General features: G+C 38.9%; 2 protein-coding genes across 2 annotated transcripts in view; one reads left to right on the forward strand and one right to left on the reverse strand.

The window, feature by feature from the left end:
- The window catches only part of LOC115760135 (vesicle-associated membrane protein-associated protein A), a 73,706-nt gene that overhangs the window by 23,312 nt on the left and 29,146 nt on the right, over positions 1–21,248 (reverse strand). The gene's annotated exons all lie outside the window — the stretch shown is intronic.
- On the forward strand, positions 19,332–20,130 carry LOC115760136 (Golgi-associated plant pathogenesis-related protein 1). Its single transcript, XM_030701338.1, has 3 exons — positions 19,332–19,638; positions 19,700–19,926; positions 19,990–20,130. The coding sequence occupies exons 1-3, from the start codon at positions 19,444–19,446 to the stop codon at positions 20,075–20,077; spliced, it is 510 nt and encodes a 169-aa protein (XP_030557198.1). The 5' UTR covers positions 19,332–19,443; the 3' UTR covers positions 20,078–20,130.

Consider the following 21,248-nt stretch of genomic DNA (forward strand, 5'->3'; position numbering starts at 1 on the left):
CGGGGTGTAGGTAGAATCAAAGATGATAAGCATTCACCAGACTGACACGGTCATAAACATATTGATCGGAGCTAAAGCGTAATGTGAAACAGAAAGTAAAAAAAACTCAGCAGGTGCGCATGTCAGTTTGGCTGTGCTTATCTGTGCCAAAATAAGAAAATATACTCAAAACAAAAGGTTAAAAACTTACATGTATTCCTCGATGAAAGGCCTTCCAGCGGAGAGTTTGCAGCAAATTTTATTTAATTTTTTTTTTCATTTGTTTTCTTTTGTCTTCTGTGGGGCTTTAAATTGTTTTGATTATATTATTATGGCACAGGAGGGTTTTTAAATTGTGAGTACTAAGAAGATACTCTCCGAAAATAAGTGGGAAAAAAAAATATAAAAAAAATTCTGAAATGACTTTGGACTCTACAAGAAGGGGGATAGATTTATACTAGTATTCCTTTCTATATATATAAAGCTATGTATATAGATGTCAATTTTTCTTTTTCACTGCACTTGCACGCGGTTTTTTGAGGGCCTAATAAATGCACTTTTCACAAACTTTTGGAAGTCTCTCACAAGATTTAGTTAACAATTTTTTTACTAAAAACATTTAACAGCAATTTTCATGCATCTGCACGCTCCGGCCAACTTAATTGGCGATGTCATCTGGGCTTCTGATCAGCGGCGCGTCAATGGGGCCCAGAAGGCTACTGCCTCTTCCGGATTCCAAACTGTGGAAACGGCGCCTGCCCTTGCTGGCATGAGCAAGGGTATGGCAGCTGATCCGCCGTTGAGGCTGACGTCTATTTAATGGGGGCAGAAATGTCATTGCCGTCCCAAGAAATTACAGTGCCGTCCAATTGGCACACGTGGCGGCTGCCTCAAAATAAGTGGGTTTTTCTGTCAGAGACGGCGGCGGCAAGATTTATTCCTCCAAAAATTACTTTCGGCAGGCAAGCAAGAACTGGTTAAAACTGTGACCAGATCTTGGCACAAAGAAATATATGCCGGTGAGGTGCTGGTGGCCGGGTGGCGGAGCGAAAGGTTATCATCAAATGAACAAAAAAAATTTATTTCGCCAATCGGTTACTTTTAGGGTTTTTCTTTTTATTTTTTTGTTGTTTTTGGTTCAATTTAGTTGGAATTTAAATTAAACGAATTAAACGACTGATGCCCGAACTTGTTGCTTTTAGATTAATATTTTGGTGGGGCTATGTCCGCACCGCCGTAGCCAGACCTTCGATGGTAAAGTAACTTTTGAAAAAAAAAAGGGTTATATCCGGGACCTGCAGGCTTATATAGGGTCTCAGAGCTTTTTTCTTTCCCGGATTAGAGGGAAGATAGCTGCGCTGCCAACGTGCACGCAGGCGGTTTATAGCAGCGGCTGACTCATTCGCAGCTGACCATGACAGACAAAAGCTGATCGCTATAGCGTCGTTACACAAACGCAAGCTGTTAGGATCGCTTACGCGGTTTAATTTAAATAGGAAAACTGCGACCATTACACCACCCGATAATATCCTACCGTTAGACGGGTATATTAGCGGGAATTAGACTCTAATGTCCTTGGCATGAAAAGTACCAATTTCTTTTCCTTGCTGATTTTCAAGGGAATAAAAACAATTTCCGAGTTTCTTTTTGACACGGCATTTAATAAACTGGGGAGCCAGTTTAGCATTAAAATTGTGTGAGAATTTACTAAGCGCAAAATTTCGACAGAACACCTCCTGTCCTTCACGAAAAGAAACAGGCTTGCTGCGTAAATTATATTGAGCCGCATTGCGCTCATAGGCTTTCCTGATGTTTTTCTGAATATCTGTCCTTAGCAATGCCAAATGGTCAGACCGCAACAGGGGGGCCTGCGGTTCTTCCAATAAGGACAACTCCTTCAATAATTTGTAATCGGTACCATGAGTGATCATATCCACCCCGAATAGGGCACGGTATGGAGAACACCCAATCGATTGGTGCAGAGCAGACCTTAAGGAGCATGAAATCCCTGTAATATGTTCATCCCAATGGGTCTGATCCTGTTTTAAATACGAGCGAATGGCGGCGAGTATTGAGCGGTTAACTCGTTCTGCAGCATTGCTCTGCGGTGAATATAGAGCTGTATACAGATGTTTAATGCCAAGTTCGGCTAAGAAGGCATTGAACTCACGAGCTTTGAACTGGGTGCCGTTGTCACTTATTATAGTTTGTGGCACACCAAAACAATGGAAAATTTGTTCAAGAAGAAATTTTTGTATCACAGCTGAGGTGAATTTCTTCAGGGGCTGCAACCAATGATACTTGCTAAAGTGATCTAAGACTATTAACAATCCCACATGACCGCTTTTGCTTCTAGGGTATGGCCCAAGCAGGTCAATATAAAGCCTTTGAAATGGTCTGCAAGTTGGGATGTGAGCACCCATAGGTGGCCGAAGGGTATAATTTGGAGCCTTAGTTTCTTTACATATCTCGCAATTTCGTATGTATTCACGTACATCTTTAACTAATCCTGGCCAGAACAAATGTCTGCGGATTCTCTCAATGGTTTTTTTGCATGCCGGCGTGAGACGACGTTATGCTGTCATGGGCTTGTTTGAGCACATCGACTTTAAGTCGATCAGGCACCCATAGTTTCCACGAAGGACTTTCTTGTGACGAGTCTCCCCTCGAATGTTCGGTGCGTACATACAAAAACTTATCAACTATTTTTATGTCCGGAAACTGAGTAAAATTTTGGGAAAATTTGTCTTTAATTTGTACATAGCTGGCGTCCATAAATGTATCGGACTCAAGATCTATTACAGGACCCATGTCTAATTGAGCGATTTCATTCTCAGGCAACCGAGACAAAGCGTCGGGAACAATGTGGTCTTTGCCTTTCCGATGGGAGACGGAAAATTTAAATTGTTGCAGTCTAAAAACCCATCGTGCCAGTCTACCCGATATATTTTGCTGGCGCATAAGCCATAGCAAACTAGAATGGTCGGTAACCACTTCAAATTCCTGGAGTTCCAAATAACATCGGAACTTTTCGATGGCTAATATGACTGCTAGGCATTCACGCTCGGTAACACTATAGTTTCGCTGCGCACGGTTTAATTTTTTTGACATGAAAGCTATCGGTTGTTCTTCATTATCTTCAGACATCTGTACTAAAACGGCGCCAATGCCAAAATCACTAGCGTCACAATGTAAGAAAAATTTCTTCTTAAAGTCAGCATTTTTTAAAACCGGCGAGGATGTTAGCACTGTTTTTAAGTTGTCCATTGCGGTCTGTGCTTCAGGGGTCCACTCAAACTTTTTCTTTGTCGATAATACGTCCGTTATGGGGCAAGTGAGATCGGAAAAGTTGCATATAAACCGACGATACCAACCGCAAACTCCTAGAAATCCTCGAACTTGCTTCAAGTTTTTTGGCGGCGGCCAATTTACAATACAAGCTACTTTTTCCGGATCTGTGCAAATACCTCCGCTACCAATCACGTAACCAAGATAATTGATACTTGTTACACAGAATTGACTTTTCGAAATATTTAAAGTCAAGTTGGCTTTTCTAAACTGCTCAGCGATGCGAACCAATACCGCCAGATGTGAACTGAAATCTTCGGACACAATACACAGATCATCTAAATATCCAAACACGCAATAGCGCAGGTCAGAAGGAATTATCTCGTCCATTAACCGACACATGGTAGAAGGCGCGTTACAAAGGCCAAAGGGCATGACCTTAAACTGATATAGCGGTCTTCCGGGGACCGTAAAAGCAGTGAGAGGCTTTGAATCCTCGGAAAGTTCTATTTGCCAATAGGCGTCTTTCAAATCTAGTTTGGAAATTATATTCGCCTTAGGTAGCCGCGAAAAAATGCCATCGATGCTCGGCAAAGGATAAGCATCTTTTTTTGTGGCGTCATTCAGTCTTCGAGCATCCAGACAAAGGCGAACCTTGTTGGGCTTAAGGACGAGTCGCATAGGCGAGCTCCAGGCGCTTACCGACGGCTCAATAACTCCAAGCTGCAACATGCGATCAATTTCTGCATATAACAACTTTTCTACGGCCGGACTTACAGGATAGAATCTTTGTTTCACTGGACGTGCGTCTCCTATATCTATACGGTGTTGGATCAATGTTGTGCGGCCTAATCTATCAACAGCGTTGGGGAACAACTGCTTTACTACGTGCAGCTGTTGCGTTTGCTGGCTATCTAAAGGGTATGCAATCGACTCTGTTTCCTGCTCTTTTTCCATTGATTTTAGTTCTACAGAATTTATAATGCTTGGTGCGAGCTCAAAGGCTCTCCAAAAATCATGACCCAAAATTAGATTTTGGTTTATAGAAGGAATCACATACAGTTTCAAGGACTTGGTAGCCGATTTATACTGCATTTTAACTTCAAGCACTCCGATGACTTTCTGACTATGGCCATCTGCTGTTCTGACATGCGATTTAATAGGCTTAAATTCCGGCATTACGGTAAAATCTTGTTGCGCAAGCGTAGAACCTATGCAGCTAATATTCGCGCCTGTATCCAATAGACCAAGCTCGGTAAAGGTTAGAAACGACACTTCGGCATAGCTGCGCATATCGGTGGGATTGCAAAAAACGGTCGAAACTAAAAGCTTGCTATGTTGCTTGATTTTTGAATAATAATTTTTCAAGCGCTGCGTACGCTGAGAAATACGGGGTTTTTCTTCATAAAAAATCTTATTTCGGACATGCAAATAATTAGCTAACCGTTCATGATACGGTAAAAATCGTAATTTAATAGTTTTAGCTATTTCTAAATTGTTGGAATGTGACTTTAAAGTCGGTGTAGGGACCAAGCTTTTGCTTCGGTCCACAGTTACAAAGTTCGTATGGGAATTAATTAGATTTTTGGGGGCATCCGACTGCTGCTGGATGCACCCTTCTGTTGGTTTTCCGAAGCTTTACGGATACAGTTTTGGCACTGGGGCTTATAAATGTTGGGTGCCCCGCATCCGTAACAAAATATACGGCGGTCAGCAAGGCAATTTTCCCACAGATGCCCTTGCTCTTCGCAGTTCCAACATTTAAAGTTGGTATGACATCTACGAATTGCTGCGATGTCAAAGTTTGTATCTTCTGAATTTTCTACCTCCGGTTCATTAAAAGACTCTTCTAGTCCATATACTTGGCGACGGCCAATAGTTCTGGATTTATTCATACCATCAGTGCGACAACTGAGCTCATGAACTAAATTCTCGTTCATTTGGACCAATCTACGTAGATGGCCAACTGAACTTATTGGCTGGTATAGCAGTTTATGTCGGGTTTCGGGTAATAAATTATTTTTTAAAATTTCGATTAACTCCTCCTCGTCAATTTTAATTGCAAATTTATCGATCAGTGACGCTACAGCGTCATGGAACGACACAAATGATTCCCCAGGGTTTTGCTTTCTAGCTCTTACCAGTTCTTTGCTCATAAAATCGGACCGATAATCTTTGTACTGATGGCGAAGTGCAGTACAAAATTCAGTCCAGACTATGTGGTCTACCTGCTTGTGGTACCGCCAGTACCAGTCACGGGCTTTGCCTAAAAATAGCACATGTAAGTGCTTACAGAGACCCATAAAGTCGCTGTCCAAAGTTTCATCAGTCAATGTTTTGACTCTATACAGAAATTCTTCTACCCCTAATCCTTCGGTAGACCCATCAAAATGAAGATTCCATTTTTGCATGGTGTCAGCAATTTTCCCATTTCGGAATGACGAACTACTAGGCGACACCTGGATCGGGGTTGGCAACACTCTTGGAAAGGGTGGTGCTTGTATTTGCAGTGATGACATAACGCGAGTAATTGATTGTTCGATCATCTCCTGAATTATCCTATAGTCCACTCCCAGATTTTGGCGGGTATAATTGGACTGAGTGGGTCTTCCTCTTCTTCTTACACCAGGAGCTGGTCGTGCAGGAGCGATTTCAGGTGGATTCGTGCTATTGCTAGCGTCGAGTCCTGATTGTGGTACATCACTAACATCTAATAACCTTGCTGTTGGATTCTCGCCACTCTGGGTCGGACCAGGATTAAGAGATTTTGCTAGACTGCGCGTTACCGTTCTCCCTATGTTAGTAGGTGGAGGTGGGGCAGATTGTTTTCCTCTCGGCGAGCAATCTCCAACAACTAATTTAATTGAGGCTGGATCAATCACAGCACTACAACTGGGACATTTAGCATGGTTTACCAACCAACCTTCCAAGCAAAGTTTGTGGAAAACATGCCTACAAGGGGTGCAATAGCAAGACTGTGTATTGTCCATTACTAACTGGCATAGAACACAGTGGTTATCAGCGGTCTCTGACGACGGCTGTACATTTTGTGGGCTGCGTAAAGGCAACATGCTTCATTCATATTTTCCTGATTCGTGACATTGGTTTGGTAATATAATAAAGTAGAAGTTATTTGTTTTTTTTTTTTTTTTTTTTTTTTTTTTTTTTTTTTTTTAATTACGAAATATAATCGCCTCAATGAAAGTAGGTAATTTATCTGGTTTATTGAAACTACTATAGAAAGCGGTTTGTAATATTCAACATTTTAATCTAATCAGAAATGTTCGGCAAGGATATGCAAAGCAGCATATGGCCAAGTTCCGGGCAACATTCTAACTATCTTTGATAGTATCGTTAATACAAAACCATTCAATCTAACTTTATAACTTTTGGCTCCACGAAGACTGAGATTTACTTAACCATCAACAAGCTATCAAGTAGCAATCAGTACTGATATCTTAGCAAAATATGCAGTATTCTAAAATTGCATTTGAAAGTATTTCTACCTAAGCAAACCTAATCTGTTGTTTCTCCAAAATTATAAGAAAGAAAACGAGCAAATGTATGGGACCGATTGTATAGCTGGTGTTAATAACTATAGTCGTGTTTATATATAGGCACTCAACAATATAGTAAGGTCAGATTCTCGGCATAATTCAAGCTCTGAATTGTAAGCATCGTAGTCCTAATTACTATCTTGTATACTACCAGTATCTGCGCATGCGGAAGATAGACTAAACCAGTCACATCGACGTCAGCGTGCGTGGACAATAATATAAAGACTCATTTTTTTTTTTTTTTTTTTTTATTTTTTTTTTTTTTTTTTATTTTTTTTTTTTATAGACAACCTCGGGCCCCATGATTGGGCGCCAAAAATTTATGTAGCATGTACTGTGGTGAAGCTACTCTAGCAATACATATCGGGTAGCAACGGTGACGGCGGTTGGCAGCCAATCTTCACAAAATAATTCGGGAAGTAGTCACCGAGGCCCCTCGTGGTTGAGTTAGCATGGCAGGGCGGGATCCTCTTGTTCCCTAGCTCTTTCGGGTGGGGGGGTTCTTTTTGCCATGTCTCGACCTGCATACACAATTTTATTTTAGGATCCCTACAGAATCTAAATTGGAGACCGATACTCCGCAGAAACAAGATCTCAAACAGGCATAACTTAACGAGCACTTAAAGTGCCAATACAATGGTGATAGCTTTCATTAGGGCATATATATTCCGAAGAGGCGAAGTCTTGGATGTAAGCTGACTCTCGCGTTCGATACCCTCCCAACCATGATCTTCAGCGTTTAAGGTTTTGAAGATCCCAAAAAAAACATTCTTCTACTACATTATATCACCATGTCACCAGGAAAGAAAACTTAGCAATTCATAATCAAAATCCGTAATTAATATTTATTATAAACAAAAGCATTATTCAATGAAACTGAATCCTTCCGTTAGATAATCTGCATCTTATTACAAGTGGCATTAATGATTCAACAATAATTCAGTAACTAAAACTAGTCCGTTAATATTTTTACAATGTCTCAAAGATTCTTCAAAAATAATTCATTTTATAAACTATTCAGTTAATATTTTTTTTTCTTATTGATCAAAAAGAAACTCTCCAAATTTCGCTAAAGTGCATTTTAATAATTATAGAATATAGCTAGGTAAGAAAAAAATGACATTCGTAAATTGAACTAAAGTGTATTCGGCAAAAGCAAAAAAAAAGTTATTATAATAGAGTCAATACAATTGTAGTTGATGGTTAATTGTATGGTCGAAAAAAATATGGGCAACAGAAGGTTAAGCTCAAAGCGCATGGGCAAATCGGAGCGCAGCGCAACCAGCTGATCGGTGAATACGATGATACATCTTTGTGTACATATATTTGATTCTGTTAAAAATCTTTTCTTTTAGGTTGCTTCTGTTTCAGCTAGTAATTGAGCGGGGTGTAGGTAGAATCAAAGATGATAAGCATTCACCAGACTGACACGGTCATAAACATATTGATCGGAGCTAAAGCGTAATGTGAAACAGAAAGTAAAAAAAACTCAGCAGGTGCGCATGTCAGTTTGGCTGTGCTTATCTGTGCCAAAATAAGAAAATATACTCAAAACAAAAGGTTAAAAACTTACATGTATTCCTCGATGAAAGGCCTTCCAGCGGAGAGTTTGCAGCAAATTTTATTTAATTTTTTTTTTCATTTGTTTTCTTTTGTCTTCTGTGGGGCTTTAAATTGTTTTGATTATATTATTATGGCACAGGAGGGTTTTTAAATTGTGAGTACTAAGAAGATACTCTCCGAAAATAAGTGGGAAAAAAAAATATAAAAAAAATTCTGAAATGACTTTGGACTCTACAAGAAGGGGGATAGATTTATACTAGTATTCCTTTCTATATATATAAAGCTATGTATATAGATGTCAATTTTTCTTTTTCACTGCACTTGCACGCGGTTTTTTGAGGGCCTAATAAATGCACTTTTCACAAACTTTTGGAAGTCTCTCACAAGATTTAGTTAACAATTTTTTTACTAAAAACATTTAACAGCAATTTTCATGCATCTGCACGCTCCGGCCAACTTAATTGGCGATGTCATCTGGGCTTCTGATCAGCGGCGCGTCAATGGGGCCCAGAAGGCTACTGCCTCTTCCGGATTCCAAACTGTGGAAACGGCGCCTGCCCTTGCTGGCATGAGCAAGGGTATGGCAGCTGATCCGCCGTTGAGGCTGACGTCTATTTAATGGGGGCAGAAATGTCATTGCCGTCCCAAGAAATTACAGTGCCGTCCAATTGGCACACGTGGCGGCTGCCTCAAAATAAGTGGGTTTTTCTGTCAGAGACGGCGGCGGCAAGATTTATTCCTCCAAAAATTACTTTCGGCAGGCAAGCAAGAACTGGTTAAAACTGTGACCAGATCTTGGCACAAAGAAATATATGCCGGTGAGGTGCTGGTGGCCGGGTGGCGGAGCGAAAGGTTATCATCAAATGAACAAAAAAAATTTATTTCGCCAATCGGTTACTTTTAGGGTTTTTCTTTTTATTTTTTTGTTGTTTTTGGTTCAATTTAGTTGGAATTTAAATTAAACGAATTAAACGACTGATGCCCGAACTTGTTGCTTTTAGATTAATATTTTGGTGGGGCTATGTCCGCACCGCCGTAGCCAGACCTTCGATGGTAAAGTAACTTTTGAAAAAAAAAAGGGTTATATCCGGGACCTGCAGGCTTATATAGGGTCTCAGAGCTTTTTTCTTTCCCGGATTAGAGGGAAGATAGCTGCGCTGCCAACGTGCACGCAGGCGGTTTATAGCAGCGGCTGACTCATTCGCAGCTGACCATGACAGACAAAAGCTGATCGCTATAGCGTCGTTACACAAACGCAAGCTGTTAGGATCGCTTACGCGGTTTAATTTAAATAGGAAAACTGCGACCATTACAAGATACATGGCTGATTGCAATGTGTGGATTGAAAAACGTTTTAATGTTTGTCCCTGGACCAGGTTTGGGGGCCACGTGTCTGGAATTTTGTGAAGAGGTTTTGGGGCTTGGCGTTCACATGCATACCGAATTGGCTTAATTCAATAAAATCTTCAACAAAGTTGCTTAGCCGCATGTGAATGGCGCGAGGGGGTTTGTTGGAGAAGGGAGAAACCCAGCCAGTTATGAGTCAGCGGCATTTTTCACGAACATTTGAAATTGCTTTTGTGCGCCTCACAGTCGATAGGGGGGGCGTGCCGGCAACATCAGCCACGGGCCATTTTTCAGTCTGTTGTTCACAAGTCTGGAAAGTAATTCTATTAAAAACTCACAGCAACAACAACAACAACAACAGCCACGACATGACCAACAAGAACAATAAGTAATAATAATAACAAATGCGGCGTGGAGTCGATAACATTTTTAGCTTTATAAACAAATTTGTTGGAGCTTAAGGCTTGGCAAACATGAAATTCCATTAATTTGATGGATGCTCGATGTTTTTTAAGCGTTTCAGCAAAAATTCACATTTCAAGTGCACCCACGAGGCGTATGATTAATGCAGCTTGCATTTTTTTGACCAGTCGCAAAGTCAGCAATCAGCGATAGAATAAAGCTCTCTATACTTACGCCCACTACCAAGAAAATGACAGATGACAATGAAAAACACAAGAATAACATGAAATGTAAAAGTCGAGTCGAATGACTATCATGTTTGATATATAAGGGATACACCATTGTATGCTTACATGTGGTAGAAGTTGTTATGCAGCATTGCCGGAGTGGATTTTCTATGTAATCTATGAATAAGTATTTACAAATTTAAAGTTTTGAGGGATGCAAAAGAAAACGCTCTAATCAATAGTTATTGCTTTTGCCTGTAGCCCAAAACTTACAAACGTTTTCATTATTTTATGGTAATCTTAGAAAATAGGCAAGAAGCTGATTGGACAAAACTTGAAAATATCCCTAGACAACCCCTGACCCAACTTTTTCCTATGCGACCTTATTTTATAAAACGCTGAAAACACGTATTAAAAGAAATTTTTAGAAATGGAACTGCTATTAAGATCTCGCATATCTCATGCAGGTCGATTTATTTTATTTTAGCCGCGTTTGTGTGCCTGTTTGTATGGGTGTACAGGGTATCTGTTCGATGTGTTGTTGTATTCATACATATTAATTGTGGTGATTGCTTGCACGTTAATGAGGAAATAAGTTTGGGTCAAACTTCAGTTTTTAATTATATGCAAATTGCAGAGACACATTGCGAAAAGAAGGGGTTCGGGTCGGCAACTTAAAAAGCAGACGAAGAAAATAATTGCACTCACGAAGCGAATCAACACAGAAATATGTTTACACCCACGTTCATCAAACTATATACCAGGTTCCCTTGAAAGGAAAGGGAATGTTGCCATCTGTGCTCTACTTAATTGCATTCCTATAGAGCACATTTGGAGAACTGCTATACAACAAGCAGGTGGAGGAAAAAATGTTAGAAATGAGTTTCTCTTCAGTATTTGTCTTTCAGTGATAGTCACAACAACAAGCCAAAGAGTTGACCAGCTGTCTGTGGGCAGAAGAGCAGGCGCGTTTTGGAAAACAAGTTAGGTAATAAGGTAATATTGTGCAATGCTTGCTTCTGCCTTGTAATTTTTGTGTTTAAAATTAAGGAAAGAGTACATTACCCATTTTTCACCCGTCGAAAATTTAAAATTTAAAAGTCCTCCCATGAACAATTGTTTGTAACAGACAGAAGGTAGAACTTTTGACCCCAAAAACTGTATGAGTTGATCGTTCACGTCTGTGAACGTGTAGATCTCGGAAACTATAATAGCTAGAAACTGGAAATTTGATACATAGAAAATAACTACTCATTTTTGATGATAGCTGCTTCAATTTCCCAAATAAGTATTACAAAAATGTCTTTGTAAACGAAAACAAATAATTATGGATAATTAAGTTAAGGGTAACGACGATTGTTACAATGACTTTCATCATATTTGGCATTCATATGATGGTCAGCAAGCGCGTATAAAATGCGCAGCATGCATATTTTTATGAATGTATATATATTTATTCGTTGACAAGTTACTTAGGCAATCATTAGCCCGGACATTCGCGATTGGATTACTCTTCCTTCTTTGTGGTCTATAAGCGCGCAATGGAATATATATTATTTATATATAAATTGATAACAGAAAAATCATCAGCTGCAAACCCTGCATATCAATTATAGCTCAACTTTAACCCAAGAGTCTGATAAGAAACTACATTATTTTATGTATAAGCTTTCATTTTGCAGAACGCGCTTGAATAAATTACAGTTGCAAATTGGCTGTAGAGAACGCAGTTTGTGAGTTTCGGATTGTTTATACAAAATGTACATTTACCCAAAACTATTGTTCATGTTATTGGTAACGTCATTGCAAGTGGTAAAAAGCGAGATACTAAAGAATCCCGTATGTTTTCAAATTACTCGAACTTGATCTATGTTTGTTAACTAATGAATTAATATATTTCAGCATTGTGCTGTCTCAAAGAAGATGGATGAGCAATGCGGGGGCTATTGCTACGGCATAGTCAAGCCGCTTTTGCAATATGCTGCCTCTGTTCAGTCGAAAGAAAATCAGTTCAGCGAACTAATTGATAAGATTCAGAGCCTCGAGGCTACTATTAAAATTTTAAAAAGCCAACTCGAGTTAAGTAATGAACACACAAAAAACTGCTTGACCAATAATGAGTTGAAAGCCTCCAATAAGGCCCTAGTATATAAAATCCAAGATATGATATCTGTTAACAATAATAATGAAGCTCAGTTAAACACGCAACTGAGAAACAAAGATTCAGAAATATTGGAACTTAAAGCTCGAGACATAGCGAATTCAGCCAAACTTAAGGAACTAGAAACTTCACTATTAAAAAAGAACACAGAAAGCGTGCACAACTTAGATTCAAGCTGCATTGGTAAGCTGCCAAATATATATGAAATAAAAGTCCCTGGCACCAGCTCCTTTGACGTGCCCTGTGATTCGAGTTTGGCTGGCTCTGGCTGGACGGTAGTTCAGCGGCGTCAGGATGGGACTGAAAACTTCAATCGGCCTTGGGAAGACTATCGGTTGGGGTTCGGAAATTTGCGCGCAGAGTTTTTCATAGGACTTGAAAAACTTTATTTCTTAACTCAATCGCAGCCACACGAATTGTATATATATCTTAAAGATTTTGACAATGAAGTACGATATGCGCGGTATAGTAACTTTCTCATAGGTGGTGAGAGGGATAACTTTAAGCTAAAATCATTGGGAAATTATTCGGGAAACGCAAACGATGGAATGTCAAAACATATCAATATGGAGTTCTCAACACCTGACAAAGATCACGATATTAGCGATCGGCATTGCGCACAACTATATAAATCAGGGTGGTGGTTTCATAAATGCTATACCAGGTAACTAAATAAGACATCAGGTAAAATCAATTAAAAGTATTCACTTGTGTGTCATCTGCAGCAATCTAAATGGAGTATACATAACGACTAAACTCGATAAACTTTATGCCATTGATTGGTTTAGGTGGCACAAGCAATCGCTTAATTTTGTTCAAATGATGATCAGGCCCACAAAATATGAAGTGTAATTAAATTTAAAATTTGCATTTTTTATTGACAAAATTTAAAATATTTTTGTACTCAATTATATTTGTTATTCTTGCTACAAAAAAAAAGAACAATTTTAATTCCCATTATATTTAACGACGGAACCCATTGACGGGTTTTTTGGAAATTCCACCCGCAATTATGGAAAAATCGTGAATTTGAAAATATATTTTTTCGACTCGATTTGAGGGGTATTTCACACTTATTTTCAAAGATTTGTTAGGTGAAGTTTCATTTTGAACGATTTTAGATGTGTTTCACAATTTTTTCAGAATTCAAGCATCCTCCAAAGCTTGTCTTCAAGACTCTCACCACAAGACTAGCATGGACGCAAACCGCTGATTCCAACATTTGCTACTTTATTCGATGCACTTTAGATATATTCAAACATATTTTGAAATAGAAATGGGGAATCAAGATGGTACGGTAAGAATGGTAATGTCCAACATTTTTAGCACAAAACGTTCCACGTTTTTCGGCAAGTGTATCCGCTCCATCAACGGTTGTATACATTTTATGTATTTATGGTCAGCGCATATTCAACATTCTGTTTGCAATTGGCCTCCTTTCCGGTTACACAAAACAAGGAAAACCGCCTGACAAATTGATAATTCATTTTTTTGCACCGCACCAATGCATCTGCCACTTTTTATTATGCTCATCAAAAGTATATAATTCAATTTTTCCAATCGAACAAATCGCTGCACGATGTGGGTAAGAATGAACAAAAAACCGATAAAAAAAAAAAATGAAATGAATATTTCGCATACGTTAAATAAATGGACGGTCATAAGCGCCCTCTGCCCAAACTTGCGTATTACCTCGTAGTCCACGCCCTATCAAAATCAACTCTTCATAGAGTAGAGCTAGAGATGAGCAGCACTTTTCTGGCTCAACACCACACGAACCCTTAACTGAGATATGGCAACAAAACAAAATGTAAGAAAGGTTGTCATTTGTATTGATTGCTTGATAACTGGGAAAATGATCTATGATTATGGGGCAAAAGGAGCACCTTCTGCCCCTTTAACCCCATTGAAATTCCGACTACGAAACGGTTCTGTTCAAAACTGACTTGCAGCCTTGACAGTATGTAATCATATTACAATAGATCTATTTATTGTCAAATCAAATCGGATTCTATTATTTCTATGATTAGAAATTCATATTCGCAGCAGAAACCGATCTCTAAACAAAAGCCTTTTCTTGTGTTGTGAATTTTCGTGACACTAAATAGAACACGAAATGCGTCCATCGCTGCCATAGGGAAAATATCCATTGCGTTCCGGTATCGGTCATAAATCATGTCATTGCATTGTGGGGGTCGCAAGTTCTTGGGTTTGGTTCTGGTTCTGGGTTTGGTTTGCCTGGCCACAAAAGGAGTTTTGGCAAGTTTTATGCAGTCGATGGCAGCATTTCGATATTTGGCAGTCGGCATTTATCATACGCAATGTGTGATTGCCACATGCTGTGGCAGCTGCTGCAGCTGTTGCAACTGCAGGACCACGGAGCTTGTCTTTAATTGCTGGCAATTTCAGAATGTTGACATTTATTAAAACAATAAACAAATTTGCACACACATTTTCGGCTATCCAAAAATTTTAGCATTTCATATGCAGCGCCATTTCTCATGCAGCCAAAATTGCCAGAAGCAACAGCCAGAGAGTCACATCTCCCCGTCTCAGGACTGGCAACATGATAGAACATAAACATGAGGCTCACGTACAATACATAAATATTTTAATTCAGCTGCATTTTGTTGATAGTTTTATGTTGCGTCGCTTTTCGGGCTCTGCCCACTTCCTCGGGGCGCAACTGGAAATTTGCCTCAGCTGCTGTCATGCAACTCAGCTTTCTCGTACAAACTGAATGAAATGTGAGAATGATAAATGCCCATCTCGTATTTCAATTTATTTTACAATTTCCTAAGCTGGCAACAAGAAATGAATACATTTTTGACACTCTCAGCTTGTGAAATATTTGAAATTTATTTAAATGATAAAGTTTATACACAGAATACTGATGAATTTAAATACACATTCATTTGCTAAAACTATAAATCTAGATAATTCAGCAAAATAATTCATAAATTCAGAGGCTCACTGATAAATGGTCGAATAATCAAGTTAATTAATTTATTCGGTTGCTATACCCTGAACCCATTCAAAATTGGTAAAAGGAAAGGTACAATGATTTATTGGAAATTTATGTAACGCACAGAAGGTTGTTCCCTGATACCTTATCCCAGATCAGGTCTGCTAGCCGATCTAGTCAGGCTTGTCTGTCCAAATATATTTTAGTATACCAACCCCAGAGTGAGTTTGCCGTTTTTTTAATGTCTCCCCCATTATACATATAATATCGATAAATATCGATTTATAGATTGCATAGCTTAAAAACCTTGATATGTAGGTTCTCGTATAACATACACAGATTAAAGATCGTTCATTGTTCAGAGTTCATTCCCCGTTAGGCCTTTAATTGAACAAATATTTGTAAAAGTATGAACTTCTTTTTTACACAAATTTTATATATTTAAGGTACACATCGAAATTAATCAAGAATCCGTACCTTTAGATATCGCTAAGCAAAGGAAAGCACAGCTAAATAACCGTCCGAAACGCATTATCTTAACTTGAATGCTGATGGGATTGGCTTTTAGTGATTGATCAAAACTCCATATAAATCAAAAGTACTTTGGCAACTTCAATTGTAAAAACACTTGATCCTCCATTGATAGCAGTCTAAAAACCGAATAGTTCAGTTCGAAAACGTTTACGACATTTAAAACTTTTCGGCCAACAAAAAAGATTGTTTATGTGCTTAGAGCTACGTTCTCCATTCGCACATGACCAGGAAAAATCTTTCAAACCGTTTGCCATCGAATTTTTAAAGAAAAAAAGCTGCCGATAAAAACTACAATTTTCATGTGCCATGTACCGTGTTTTTCATAGCGTACTTTTTGGAGTGACGCGGAGTATTTTTGGAAATTGCATTTACGGCATGTGAGCTGAAGAACTGAGTAGACATGGAGAGGGGGAAGCTTGTGAGTGAGTGGGCTGGTTGTGTGTTGCCATATTTTTGCCCCTTTGGGCCATAAAAGCTAAAATGTTTGGCAGCTCAAATGAACGCAGCAAGAAGCGAATGCGGCAAAAGTGGATTACCAACTTCGGCGGCGGCTGCTACTGTAGCTGCAGCTACCACACCCTCTACACCTGCCCCCTTGGCCAGTGTAGCCACTGGAAAAAGGTGTTGCAGCTCTGGCTCCCATTTGCTGTTTGCCTGAGCCTTTGAAAGGTGCCTGAGCCTGAGCAGGGCGTGGGCGTGGGCGTGGGCGTGGGCGTGGGCGTGCGCGTTGCATGACCTGAACCGAATGACCCTCTTTGTCTATTCAATTGAGCTGGTTAACAAGTGCAGCTACCGGCTACAAGCCACGGGAGACCGGGCCAGCTATCAGCTCGATATCCGGCTCGAATACCCGTCTGCAGCTAAGTGACTGGCCCCGTTTTATTGGCTTTGAGTTCTGATGCAATAAACTTGCGTAAAAGTGCGCGTCCCGTCAATCGCTGTACGTTTCTGTTTATGCTTTCGTTATACGGCGGAATGGCTGCGAAAAACTGCTTTTGAACCTGGTGTGGACCTTAAATTTTTCAGCTATATGTTGAATATACTAGTATTAGAAAATATGGTCTTAATGGTTTTTTATTAATGATATCAGCTTTAATTGCTGTCGTCAGCATTTTACTTTCAATTTTATACCCTTCCTCCCCATCGATTTAGGGGTTAATAGGAAATATTTTATTATGAATATTTAAAGCGAACTGCATTTAAAACTAATGTGATGGAAAATATTTACTGGGTGCAGCTTATCCTCGACTCTCTTAACGTTGTGGAAGCAATTTAAATCCTTTTAATCCTGAAATGCAGGTATATTCATTGAACAAAATTACTTTTTTAGAATTATCATATAACATAGCTTCGAATTCGTGTTCAATTTGCTATTTATACATACAAATACGTGTTTTTCTCATGTCACCCAATTCTAGGCATGTATTAAAAATAAATACAATGGAAATTCTGTGCAGTTAGCTTTAATTGTTTGGCATTTTCAATGCCTGAACAGACCGTAGAATTCCCGTACAATTGCCGTACATATGCAATCGAGTGCATCCGGCAACAGATGCTGCGGTTGTCATTAAAACGCAGCACAAAAACGAAATGTTTTCCGAAAGTATATGTACATATATATATATATATGTATATATATATTTCTATTGATATTTATTTATACGTTTACCCGTACAATACATAAATAAGCGAAAACCAAATTTGCGAAATTAATTAAATCGACATAAAGTAACGACGGTTTTGGTTTAACGCTTTGTATGCGGTATTCTGTGGCATATTCGCAAATATATTGTGTGTGCGAATTGAAATGTGTGTCTACCGATGCGAATCGCAATTGAGTCTTCGTAATGGGCGAGTTAAATCAAATGACTGACTTTAAGCTGAAACGATTGACAGGTCGGCGCTTAAAGCGAATGTCCAAATAATCAATAATAATCAATCAATAATCAAGTAAATAACATCGTGAACAACACAATCAAAAACGACACAAACACAAAAAGTAACACTTAAGGTTAAATTATGATTTTCTCGCACAGGGGTTTGTACTTTTCGAGAATTGTAAAAAAAGTTTCAAATGAATTTTCGCCAGGATATTTTTGAATGAGCAAAACCCGAAACTTCACTCATTCAACATATGACCCTTATGGTGGTTGGATTTTGCGAAAGGTTTGCAAAACGTATTAAATAAAACCACAAGTTCCTTTAATGAAGCTTGGATTTTTATAAAGAAACTACGCACAAACAAATCTTTGACTGTCGTTTCCACCAAGAAAGGTTAGATATTCAGAAAAGTGTGCAACACCCTTTAAATAAATTTGAGAGGACCTTAAAAGATATATTTGATGCCGTTCGAATGGTAAGGAAAAATGTTTTTACAACCGTTTTTCCCCATCAATGAGAATTTCAGCTTCCTAGCTCCTAATTTGGAATGTACATTGATCACTAGACAGTCGGTCAGTCATGAGGAACGTAATACTACTGAAAGAATATCATCAACAAAATGCTAAGGAAGAGAAGGTAGATTTTCATGGTTATTTAATCCTTGACAAGAACACGAAAATAAATGTTGTGGATTTGCAATCACAGAACTGTTTGCAACTCGGACTGTCGCTAGTTTCCCTTCTTCAGCCGAATAATTTATGTTCGCAATATGGCCTCCAACATCTGAAACTGACTTTACGTCACTTTACTTCACTCAATTGGCAATTAGTGTCGCCCAGCTGTGGCTGCCACATTGAAGTCGTGGAAAGAAACGGCACTCATTAATAACCGTAGCGAGGCAATGCTAATGCAAATGTTCATACATCACTCATACGTCATGTGGGTTAATCCAATCATTATGTGTCTGCCAGTGACTGATATCCGAGTTGGATGAGCAACTGACAGCTTCTCGTCATTTGGAGTTTGTGAAATATCTAATCTGGATATCAATCAAAACGATAATACCCTTGCCTTAATATGGGACACGTTATTAGCTTTAGTCGGAAACAAAAGGCTTATAAAGATAATTCAGCCTAACAAAGGCTAATTAAGAAATTGACAAACGTTTTCTGAAATCGTAAAAATAAGTAAATTAGTTGTACAATGTGCAAAATGCCCTCCACATTTGATGAAAGTCCAGATAAAATTATACTTATTACATAAAATTTCTAGTACTTATGGTAAGTGACTTGATGTAAGCTCCGCAAAAGGTTTTGGAGTTACAATCAATTTAAATGTGTGCGGCGGTTCCTAAACTCTTTGCATTTCACAACTGATTCATCGTAAATTATTATTAAATTTATTGTCAGAGATTCCTGTCTGAATTTGACAAAACTTGTTTATGTTTCGCATTGTCAAATAAAAAGAAAATATGAAATTAGTTTAACATTCAAAAGTTGTTGATTTGATTTCTGGACCTGGGTGCACCCGAAATTATACATGGCCAGGAGACCGCCGCCGATACCTAAAACGCATGAGCGTACGCCCGGACCTGTTGGCCAAGATACAAAAGCCAACAATGAGAAATTCCTAAACGATGTATTTATCACCACCAACAAATATCGGAAGATGCACGGCTGCCCCGAGCTAAAGATTAACAACGATCTTAACAAGTATGCTCAGGAGTGGGCCAATGTACGAAAGGGTTTGCCTCTTATCTAATCGATAGTCTTAACCGATTCCTATTGATCCACAGCACCTGCGTGATAAGAACGCAATGGAGCATCGTCCACAGCCCAAATATGGCGAAAATATATTTCTGTCTGGTGGAATGGATGTAACTGGCGATTTGCCCGTGGACATGTGGTACCGCGAGATCAATGCCTTTAACTTCGATAAGCCCGATTTTACGCCCACCTCTGGTCATTTTACACAGCTGATCTGGAAAGCCTGTAAGGAGATGGGCTCGGGTGTGGCACGCAGGTGGATTAGACAAGCTGCAGACACCTTGATTGCTTATATATTTTATAATTGTTTCTTTTGCAGGGCTGATCGCACCTGGGTGGTTTGCAACTATAGTCCACCCGGTAATGTTATGGGGCAGTTTAAGGAGAATGTGCCAAGAAAGCTCTAGTTAATGTACTAAAACATCTTCTATAGTTGTAATACAGGTCCAGAAATTTTTTATTCTTTTTCTTCTATCTAAGATGGGAAATTTAAAATTATAGAAGCCAGTTCTGCAACCCCACAGTACTGCATTAGTGGCGATTATCATATTTTAGACTATCTGGAGAGTGTACCAAGTACCAAAAGTACCAAGCTAAGATATTATTGAGCTTAATAGATTTGGTGTCTCTGGCTATCGAATCTCATTGATTTTAGGTAAATAAAATAGGTATCGGTAGGCGAACCAACATTCCAAATTTAAAGTCTCTAGATTTTATATTTATAGTGCATAAATTCGAAGAGTTCATAAAAACTAAAACAAAAGATCACAATTTGAGAGTTTACCTAATTTAAATAAGCGCCTCAATAAAAATTATAAAAAAATAAATAGTTTTCTCAATACTTAATATTCAATATAAGAATAAAAATAAAATAAAATAAGTAATCTACCCAAGCGAAATATATGGAACTAATTTCTGATAGTTTTCTTAAATGGAAACCTAATCGAAAGGCAAACCATTTGCGATCTGTCATCGGATTTGACTTCGAGTTGCAGATGATATTGCAGACAACAAGAGAGCGACAGTAGAGAAAAGTTCAATAAGCAGCCGAGAAGGCATCTATTGCGGGTTTGCTAGAGTAGTAAGGGATTATGCTGAGAATGTAAAGATCAAAATATAAACATGGCGCTTTGAAAGAATCAGATACTTTTGTAGTTTGGATTTCAAACCAAGGATTCAAGGATGGTTGTCTGAAACATTTGAAAATTTCTGTGACTTTGAGACTGAATCGGGTGGGAGCTGTTCCAAGTAAATGGAATACGATGCTTGGGCCTGAAATGTTTTATTGAATTTTATGCTGCGGTGGTGAAATTTAACGCTTCGCTGGCTTTTGGCTCCTGAGCTCAGACGAAATTTAATTTGGCACATTTTTTAGCGACAATTTTCAAGTCACACATCATTAATTTTGCATTTTTGCCATAAATATCCGGTGCGACGGCCTGGGGGAAAGTCGGGAGCTTTATTACGGGGAGGAGATGAGCGGCAGGGATTGCACGACTGACATGGACATGGACATGGACTCCATGAAGGTGTCACGGCAGCCGAGGGCAGAAAATATGACCATACCCACAGCCATTT

Source organism: Drosophila novamexicana, unplaced genomic scaffold (assembly GCF_003285875.2).
Source record: "Drosophila novamexicana strain 15010-1031.04,08,12 unplaced genomic scaffold, DnovRS2.1 tig00000387-arrow-pilon, whole genome shotgun sequence".
NCBI lineage: Eukaryota > Metazoa > Arthropoda > Insecta > Diptera > Drosophilidae > Drosophila > Drosophila novamexicana.

What these genes read in the sequence shown, in the direction of transcription:
- LOC115760136 (XM_030701338.1), top strand. Translation starts at nt 19,444, where the DNA reads ATGGCCAGGAGACCGCCGCCGATACCTAAAACGCATGAGCGTACGCCC. An exon ending in ATGCTCAGGAGTGGGCCAAT is followed by an intron (nt 19,639 to 19,699) that starts GTACGAAAGGGT and finishes ATTGATCCACAG; the next exon opens with CACCTGCGTGATAAGAACGC. An exon ending in GGCTCGGGTGTGGCACGCAG is followed by an intron (nt 19,927 to 19,989) that starts GTGGATTAGACA and finishes TTTCTTTTGCAG; the next exon opens with GGCTGATCGCACCTGGGTGG.